Genomic DNA, 9,860 nt, shown 5'->3' on the forward strand with positions numbered 1-9,860 from the left:
TTCTCTTAAAATTGGAAAAACATACAGGGAATTTCTAGTAGTAAGATATTAAGAGCGGCGGAGCAAAGCACTTGCATTACTTGTGTTGTCGCATAGTCTATTAGTTTTAAAAGAGATTTTTCAAAATCCCTACATTATAAGGGTTTCTTAACTTAATATCTGGCAACACTGTAAGAACTGTCAAGATGTGAAAAGTCTCAGCAGTGTTGCCAGAAGGTTACATTTCTTACATTTTTCGTTACTTTTGACCCCCTCGCGTAACATGTGAGTAATTTTTATATTTAAGGCAATTTTCGTAACTTTTGAGAACAACGAGATTTGTAATATAAATTATTTATTGTAAACAGTTTACGAACGCATTTCTATTCAACGTAACTTGCAGCAAAAATGTAACAATTCAGGAAACGAAACGTAACTTACGACTCAAGGGCCCTGGCAACACTGAGTCTCAGACCTATTATAATTCTCTTTGCTCAGACCAATCAATTCGTGCCAATCAAATGAGCTGTTTGTAAATTAGTCTTATTTATAAATAATAAACAGAATAGCTTTACAAAAGTATGTCATTTAAAAGAAAGCAAGGTCTTTCCTGCTAATAAAAATATCCGAAATCTTCTAAATAAAAATAATATCGAATAATGTGTGGTCGAACCGGTCTGTGCGTATAGCTTATATTTTGTGCACAATACTTATTTAAAATTTATACGTAACTTATGTAGCAGAACTTGCAATGATTGTAAATTTTAAATAACATTTCAGTTCACTCAATAAGGATCAAGTCCAATGTGCTTGTAGCTACAAACCCAAAGGGGCCAGCGTGTATAAAAAGCCAGATTGGTTGCCGGAGCATAATGCCGGAAAAGAATACAAACCATCCTACAATATAGCCCCAACAGATGTTACTCCTATTCTTATCTCTTCAAGTAAATTTAAAAATGCAACATCTGGCAGCAGACTGTTGAAACCGATGATGTGGGGAATAATACCGCCATGGCATAAGGTACACAAAAAAATGCGACGAAACAATTTATTTTTTCAAAACATTTCAAAATCGCAAACAAGAGTCTAATCATTGTATGTGATATTTTGAACCCGATAAGGATGTTCCTAAGAAATTTATTAGATTTAAATAAAATATCATTTTATGTTTATTATGTTCCCTGAAAGAAAAAAAAAGAGTGACTGCACTATCACTATTTATATTTGATGTACATTCCATAAATATATAGAACATTTTTCAAAGTTAACAATGACCATGGTTTAAATACTAGAAATAAAATAATGAAGTTAATCTCAAAACTGGGCTCCAAAAGATGATCAGATGTTATGTGGGTTAGTGTATACACATAATAACAAAGTTCCTTAAGTAGATCAAGTCCTTAAATACAGGTAAATTTCAAGCAACTATGAAACAAAAGTTGGATAATAAATTGTTGTATATTAGTAGATCTGAGCAGGGCTGGATTGGGAATGTGGGGTCTTCTAAGCGAAGCATAGTTAGGAACCTGTTTTTCTCTTTCCTGACTATTTTAACCACAACCTAATTAATTGACTTAAAATGAAGATCATGTATTTGCCATGTTACAAGTTTTTATTTTATTGATCATTATGTTTTGACTATATTATGAAGATATAACACATCGGTGAGTAAGTCCCGAGCCTAATATATAAATGGCGCTGTAACGGATAAATACTACCGATTTTTAAAAAATACCGACCTTAATGTAACGCACGTCACAATTTCATAACATTTTAACTATTTGTTTAAAAGTTACAGAGATTTTAGTGATGCTACTTTGAGTATCTCCAAAAAAATTGACAAAAAAGAACTTCTAGTGTTGATTAAACATTGTTTTTTTAAGTGAAACAATACCGTTAAATCAAAAGTTTGGCTTGATAAATGTTATGAGAACTCTGTTCCACCAAATGCAATTGTTAAACGTTGGTTTTCTGAATTTAAACGTAGGCGTACAGACACCAATGATGCTGAATGCTTTGGACGTCCAAATGAGGTTGTTATTCCAGATAACATAAAAAAATACACAAAATCGTTTTGGAAGATCATAAAGTGATGTTACAGGGGATAGCCGACATTCTAAAGATATCAAAAGGCAATGCATTTGTCATTTAGCATGAACATTTGTCCATGAGAAAGCTCTGTTCAAAATGGGTACCGCGTTTGCTCACTCTTGACCAAAAACATCAACGTGTTGAAGCTTCTGAGTGCTGTTTGGAGCTTTTAAGGCGAAATAAAATGATTTTTTTCTTGCACTATGTAACAACGGACTCCAGAGTCAAAACGGCAGTCAAGTGAATGGAAAGCAACCGACTAAAGGCGTCCAAAGCGACCAAAAAGACAAATGTCGGCTGGCAAGGTTATGGCTTCCGTGTTTTGGGATATGCAAGTTATAATATTCATTGACTATGTTCAGAAGGGAGAAAGGATCAATAGCGAATATAATATGGCATTACTGGTGCGTCTAAAGTATGAAATCGCGAAAAAACGGCGTCAAATAAAAAAGACAAAAGTGCTTTTCCATCAAGACAATGTCGGGTCACAAATCGGTCGCCATAATGGCAAAACTGCATGAATTAAAGTTTGAGTTGATGTCTCACCCACCATATTCTATAGATTTGGCTCCCAGCAACTATTACCTGTTTACTAAACTAAAAAAATGCGTTCTGAAAAAAAAATGTCTCAAATGAAGAAGTGATCGCCGAAACTAAAGCGTATTTTGAAGAGTTAACCAAATGGTTTTAGAGGAAGGGTATAAAAATTTTAGAACAGCGCTGGATTGATTGTATCACTTTTGAAGGATACTATGTTGAAGAATAAAATTGTATCTTGCTAAAAAAAATGTTTTCTGACTTAGGCTCGGGACTTATTGACCGATGTAATATATATCATCGCTCATTCAATAGAAAATCAAAGTATACGCAAGTATTTTTAACATCTTAAAAATCCTCAAATTAAACATTATTAGGGGTGCACAGGAAGGCTACGGTGGGGAAGTGCTGTATTGGCCAAATAATAGATTAAGTAATTCTTGCCTCGCTCCACCCATATCCCTTCTATTAAGAAAAAGTAAAAAGTAAGAATATTCAAAAATCAAAAAATAATGTAATATCACCTATATATTGCTTTGGGGCCATCAAGAAATTACGTCACACGTTAAAGGGAAGGGAGAGGGTCGACGAAGTGACATTGTGTGATAAGGGAGTGGGAGGGGTCCTAAATTTCATGACGTCACATTTCAAAAATTATTATAATTTAAGTGTTAAAACACGAACTTTAAACTATTACTTTACGAAAATCTCAAAAACATACAACTATATCGGTGTAAATATAAAATATTTATCTTTATCGACCACTTGCTCTACTAGTGTTACGCGCCGACAGCCTAGGCGCCCTTTGATAAATGCCGCCAAATGCATTGCGCCTGGCGGTGATTTCTTTGTTTCTATTTCAATGAAACAACGTCATCCTTAATTCTAATATTTTTTCGGAACCGCTATTTTCATTCAATAAATTCTAAATGTATTGCAAAATATGTGACGCCACATTAGGGAGGGGGAGAGTCTCACAAATGTGACCAGCCGTGACAAGGACGGGGGGAGGGGCAAAATATTATGAAATTCGTGTGACGTAATTTATGGATGACCCCTTTCCAACCTTCATCAATTTTTTTATGTTTACTATCTTAAAAGTCGAGTCATTTATTAACCAATTTAGATTTGAAAGAATGTACTTTAAAATTGATTCCATAGTTTTTTTTGTTGTTGTGTTGTTAAATTGTTTGTTGAGTCTGTTTCTTTTATTTTTTTAATTATCACAATCCTACAATAAGTTGGATAAAATCAACCAATTGCATAAAATATATTGGAATAACTATTTATTTGATATTTATAGGGCGAGTATAATACTCACAAGTTGACTACAAATAATTGCCGTTTGGAAAGTATTAAAAGTTCAAAACTTTATGGTCCAATTCTGAAAAATGGAGGCAGATGTATAATTGTTGCAGAAGGTTTCTATGAGTGGCAAACAACCAACAAATCAGCCAAAGTTAAGCAACCATATTATATATATGCCCCTCAAAATGATAACACAGTGGTGTGTTTAATATTTATATACTATTAGTATTACTAATATTTACTAGTATTAAAATATAAATAAACTCAATTAAGTAGTCATATTACAATCAATTAGAACATACAATGATTTCAATTATTTCTATTATTTAATTAATTATAATTCTTATTAAGCACAAAATATAAACCAGGTTTATTATGTATTTTATTATTTTTAGATTGATGATGCAAGTACATGGAGAAATAACTACAATGAGGAAACTGGGTGGGATGGAATAAATCTTCTACATATAGCTGGTTTGTACGATATATGGCAAAATGGTGATAAAATCATATATGCATACTCTGTAATTACAATGGACTCAAATGAAACATTGAGTTGGCTCCATTCTAGAATGCCTGCAATTTTAGATACTCAAGATCAAATAGATGTAAGTAATAATTATAATATTAAATAATACAAAATTAACCCAATGATTGTTAACCAATAACAACACAAAATGATAAGTGTATACATATATGATATTTCTCTTTATTGTACCTACATATACTTACTATGTAAGTAATGAGAAAAAGAAATCACCCTGCACCTCTTTCTGTTTAGTTAGTTTGTTAGTTCAAAAAAGCCATAATGTAATAGAATATTATCAAGATTAAAATAATAACTTGGTTCATTACTTATATTATATTATATGTTGTCATATTCATGAATTAGATATAATTATACACAAAGTTATCTAAACAATTTTTCACGATTATTGTATTATTGTGCCCATTTGGTCGCATGATTATGGCTTTAATCTCTTATCATTAGGCAAGTGAATTGTTTTTTTGTTATTTTTATATATGCACGCTAAAAACTTAACAGGTTATCAATCCTAAATAATAAAATATAAAAGGACTACGGCCTCAGGAATAAAGGCTTGCGTTTTTTAAAATAGGTTCCACATTAAGTGCTTGTATTATATTTCAGGCGTGGCTGGACACTGAGAATGTTAATCCAGATTTGGCTCTTGAGCATTTAAAACCAGTTAAATTATTATCATGGCACAAAGTATCTACGACTGTGAATAACTCAAGAAATAAATCCGATGATTGTAATAAAAGGATGAAAGTTGAAGAGAGTAAGAAATCGCAAAAATCTTTAACTGCTTGGCTCACAAAACCAGAAAAGAGAAAAGTTTCAGATGAATGTAATCGACAAGTCAAGAAAATAAAAATTGAATCGTGTACAAAATCCAACAGTTCATAATAAAATGTTGAATCCTTTTATAAGACTAAACCATTAGTACTTATGTTTTAATTTTATCTATAGATACAGGTAAAACATTTAGTAAGGTAGATAATCACTTTTTAAATATCTTTTATCAAAAAGCCAAATTGTAGCGCAGAAAAGATTATCTAGTTGAGTTAAAAAAAAAGTTATAAAAGTGTAATTGGTTGGAAGTGTTTACAGGTACTTACCTATTAAACAATAGAAAATAATTACGCATAAACAGGCATGACGCCACCGTAAGGTAGAATGAAAATTGATGCTAGTATAAGAAAGAGATGGAGGGATATTCCTACTACGCGCCCACCTTTGTTAATTGCAAATCAATACATATTTTAAACTACATTTTGCTCGGCTTCTGTTCGACCGGCGTGAAAGTTTTTTAGGGATATAGTTTCCCGGGATAAAAATCACGCTATATATTATCATAGGATAGAAAGTAAGTAGCCTATATTCTTCCCAGGGTCTCAATCAATCTCCATACCTAATTTCATCTAAATCCGTTGGGTAGTTTCTTTCTCGCATTAAGATAGGCAGACAGATGCGACGGCAGGCTTTGTTGTATGATAAGTATATTTTTTTAGAACTTTTTAAGAGGAACAATTCCATGATAACCACCGATACATATATATGTACTATGTACTAGATCTGATATGACAACGATTCATGTTTTAGAGCTGCAGCCTAACTTTATTTCTAACTCCAGATTTTGAACAAATACTGCACCTATAGGGAAGTTCGTGTCTATAGAATATACGTCAATGATTGTCACTATTTGTTGCGTACCTAACTTTAACCGTTTGCTCAGCGCACGCAACGGAACTCTTAAGAAGTAGAAATTTTCCCCGTTTTTGCAACATTTTTCATTGCTCTTCGCTCTTATTGGTCGTAGCGTGATGGATGATATACCTACCTACAGCCTTCCTCAATAAATGGGCAATCCAATAATAAAATAATATTACAGTTTGAACCAGTATTTCCTGAGATTAACATGCTCAAACAAACCCTTCACCTTTGTACAGTAGTATAGATAAGAATTTCAACCTTGCCTTCTAATTTGATGCTTTTCGATAGTGTTATAGTGAATCTACGTATATGTACAAAATCAAACATACTAAATAGTCACCACCGTGGTGAGATTTCCGGTTCCATCCCCGGGTCAGATAAAATAATCTTGGGTCTTTCCACTCCGTATTAATTTTGAGTCTGGACTTTTGTCCGATAGACATGAATAGATAACGATGACCCATAAAATATTATGGGTAAAATATTTTTTTTTTTAAATACTTTAACCCATTTACCCACCCCAGGGGAAATAACTACGGATTAAGTTACTATGGAGGATAGAGGTGATAAACTGTGTAAAGATTTTTTAAATGTGTGGTATACTGATATTGATATTACTTAGCGGATTTAGCTATAGCCGGTCTTGGTTTAGTTATGACTGTCTCGGTGGCGTAATTGTACACGGTACTAGTACGACTAATGCGCTGAGGTCTTAGGTTAAAATCCCGGATCGGGTCAAAATAATTGTGACTGGGTTTTTCCATCGTAAAACATTACTCAGTCTCAGCTCGGAGTCAGAAAGTTGACGGTGTGATACCGTCGTGCCTCGGAAAGCACGTAAAGCTGTTGGTCCTGGCAGGATCCCTCTCCGGTCATGTGGGATTGCCGTCTCATCGAACTATGACAGTGAAGGAACAGAGAGTACACCTGGGTATTGCGCACACACTTGTGCACTATAATATCTCCTGCGTACCTGGCTGATCTCCGTTGAGATTGGCCACCGTGGCCGAAAATTCGGCTAGGATTCATTCATATATATATATATATATAGCTGGTCTGTCTGACCAAGCATAGGTTTAACTACCTATGTTATAAAACTCTATTGATAAGCGAAAGTTCTGTGTTGGTAAAAAAACATTCTTTTAATTGTTTTCAAACGATATAAATAATCAATTTGATTCAGTTTAAAACCAAACTTACACTCTTGTCAATTGTTACCGTGGCTCGACGCAACGTTGCCAGCTTGCCTCCCTACACACAAATGCACCATCGATATTCGATATACTTAAGTTTTTATGTAGTAGGTAGGTACTTTCTATTGATTTTCTATACCTACACTAATTAAAAAGAAACATGTCAGGTAGTACCTAAACAGTGCACATGTATAAAACAGATTTTTTTTTGTAGGAGAGTTTTATACCGATTAAAACGATTTATTTGGGGTTTAATACCGGTAACATATGGTATAAAACGTTTTATACAGTTTTTTTTATATCTATAACCTGGCCTCTGACCCAAAAGCCTGTGGACTTCAAGGCTCAGTAGTAGGACAATAATTATATCATCACGGACACATGTCTACTAACGATCGTTTGCCTTCCAGCTAGACCAAAGAAGACCAGCGAAACCCATTCGTTGAGCCAGTGTGTAAGCAGTCTGGCATATACCGAAGGTTGCGTGAGTGAATGATATCTATACTTCTATACTATTATATAAAGCTGAAGAGTTTGTTTGTTTGATCGCGCTAATCTCAGGAACTACCGGTCCAAACTGAGAAATTATTTTGCGTTGGATAGCCCTTTGTTTGTGGTGTGCTATAGGCTATATATCATCACGCTATACCCAATAGGAGCGGAGCAGTAATGGCTAATCTCAGGAACTACCGGTCCGAACTGAAAAATTCTTTTTGTGTTGGATAGCCCTTTGTTCGTGGAGTGCTATAGGCTATATATCATCACGCTATACCCAATAGGAGCGGAGCAGTAATGGCTTATCTCAGGAACTACCGATTCAAACTGAAAAATTATTTTTGTGTTGGATAGCCCTTTATTTGTGGAGTGCTATAGGCTATATATCATCACGCTATAACCAATAGGAGCGGAGCAGTAATGAAACATGTTGAAAAAACGGGGACAATTTATTAATTTTGAGAGCTTCCGTTGCGTGCGCTGCGTAAACGGTTATAGTTATGCAACAATAAAGTAAGACGGGATTGTTCCTCTTAAAAAGTTCTAAAAAATATATTATAAAACAAAGTCCCCCGCTGCATCTGTCTGCCTGAACGTGTTAAACTCAAAAACTACCCAACGTATTAAGATGAAATTTGGTATGGAGACAGTTTGAGACCCTGGGAAGAACACAGGCTCCCGGGAAACTACTACTTTTATAACGGAAAACTTTAGCCTGAAAAACTTTATAACGCGGGCGGAGCCGCGGGCAAAAGCTAGTATATTATATAATGATAGCTTTGCGTCAACTAACCGGGGCGGGTTAGTTCGCATTATTGCATGCAGGGATGTTATGGATAAGAAATTTCGGATCTGGATAGGGATATGGATATAGGAATAAAGTTATATCGGTTTTGCATACGGCTACGGATATGTAATTATTTCGGATTATCCGCTAGTTTCGGTTACAGACAGTGATGTACAAAATACCCTGTACAAAGTATCTGGAATACAAAATACAAAATACTTTTAAATTAAGTATTTCAGATACCAGATACAAAATACTTTCGAGAAAGGTATTTGAAATACTAGATACAAAATAGGTATCTTATAAATACTTTTTAAAATACAAGTACTTTTGTAAGAAAACAACATTTGAATTTAAATTTGTTTGTTATAGATCATCATTATAGATCACAAGAATAATTATTTTAATTTTAAGTTAGATTAAACAAAACCAGCTCTTCAAACATCTTATCACTCATTTTCCTTCGATGAGGCCACATGATCATACCCCCATAAGAAAAAAGTCGTTCCACAGAGGCAGAGCTCGGCAAACAAGTGTATTTTAAAATTTATTTTTTTATTGTAGTGTAAGTATTTAAGCTCTTTAGGCTTATGTCTTTATTATTAAGGTATTGCAATGTTTCTAAGTCAGCAGCGCTGGCAGGAAACCCCGTGTTTTCGCCACTTGCAATAGAGGAATCAGAATCCGCTAAAAAGATGTAATAAGATTCATCCTTTCACTTATTTAATATCACCTTCTACATTGTCCAAAGCCTCAGATTCTTGTTTTTTCAGATCAATTTATTTTTCGTGTTCCAGTCAGTATAAGTTCTTTTACATATTCTTTACGCTCTTTTGGTACCCACTTCATTTTAAAAAAACGGATCGGATCGAAAGGAAGTATATAGTATAGAAATAGATAAAGTAGCTGAATAAAATAAAGCTTACGTTTCCATATTTACGATCTCCAATTTCACAAAAGTAAACGAAAAATAACTGATTTCAAATCTATCATAACTATTCATAACAGCCGGTGAAATTTGTAGAAAGAAAGAGTCGCTATCTATTAATTTTTCCTCAAGTATAGTGTCCAAGAACGGCTCGGTCAGTTCTACGCATTTATTTTATAAACGACACCAAATAATCTCTACTTTTTCTAAAGTATTTTATCAGAAAAAGTATTTATAAAATACTAAGATACTAAACAAAAGAATTTAAATACAAGATACAAAATCCTTTCTAAAAAAGTATTTTAG

The 9,860-nt window shown here is 33.8% G+C and overlaps 1 protein-coding gene across 1 annotated transcript; it reads left to right on the forward strand.

Annotated features, from left to right (window-relative positions):
- Positions 1 to 436: 436 nt before the first annotated feature.
- LOC115447325 (abasic site processing protein HMCES) lies at positions 437 to 5,380 on the forward strand. Its single transcript, XM_030174339.2, has 5 exons — positions 437 to 658; positions 760 to 1,000; positions 3,911 to 4,114; positions 4,311 to 4,523; positions 5,066 to 5,380. The coding sequence occupies exons 1-5, from the start codon at positions 639 to 641 to the stop codon at positions 5,342 to 5,344; spliced, it is 957 nt and encodes a 318-aa protein (XP_030030199.1). The 5' UTR covers positions 437 to 638; the 3' UTR covers positions 5,345 to 5,380.
- The last annotated feature ends 4,480 nt before the right edge of the window (positions 5,381 to 9,860 follow it).

Source organism: Manduca sexta, chromosome 6 (assembly GCF_014839805.1).
Source record: "Manduca sexta isolate Smith_Timp_Sample1 chromosome 6, JHU_Msex_v1.0, whole genome shotgun sequence".
Classification (NCBI taxonomy): Eukaryota; Metazoa; Arthropoda; class Insecta; order Lepidoptera; family Sphingidae; genus Manduca; species Manduca sexta.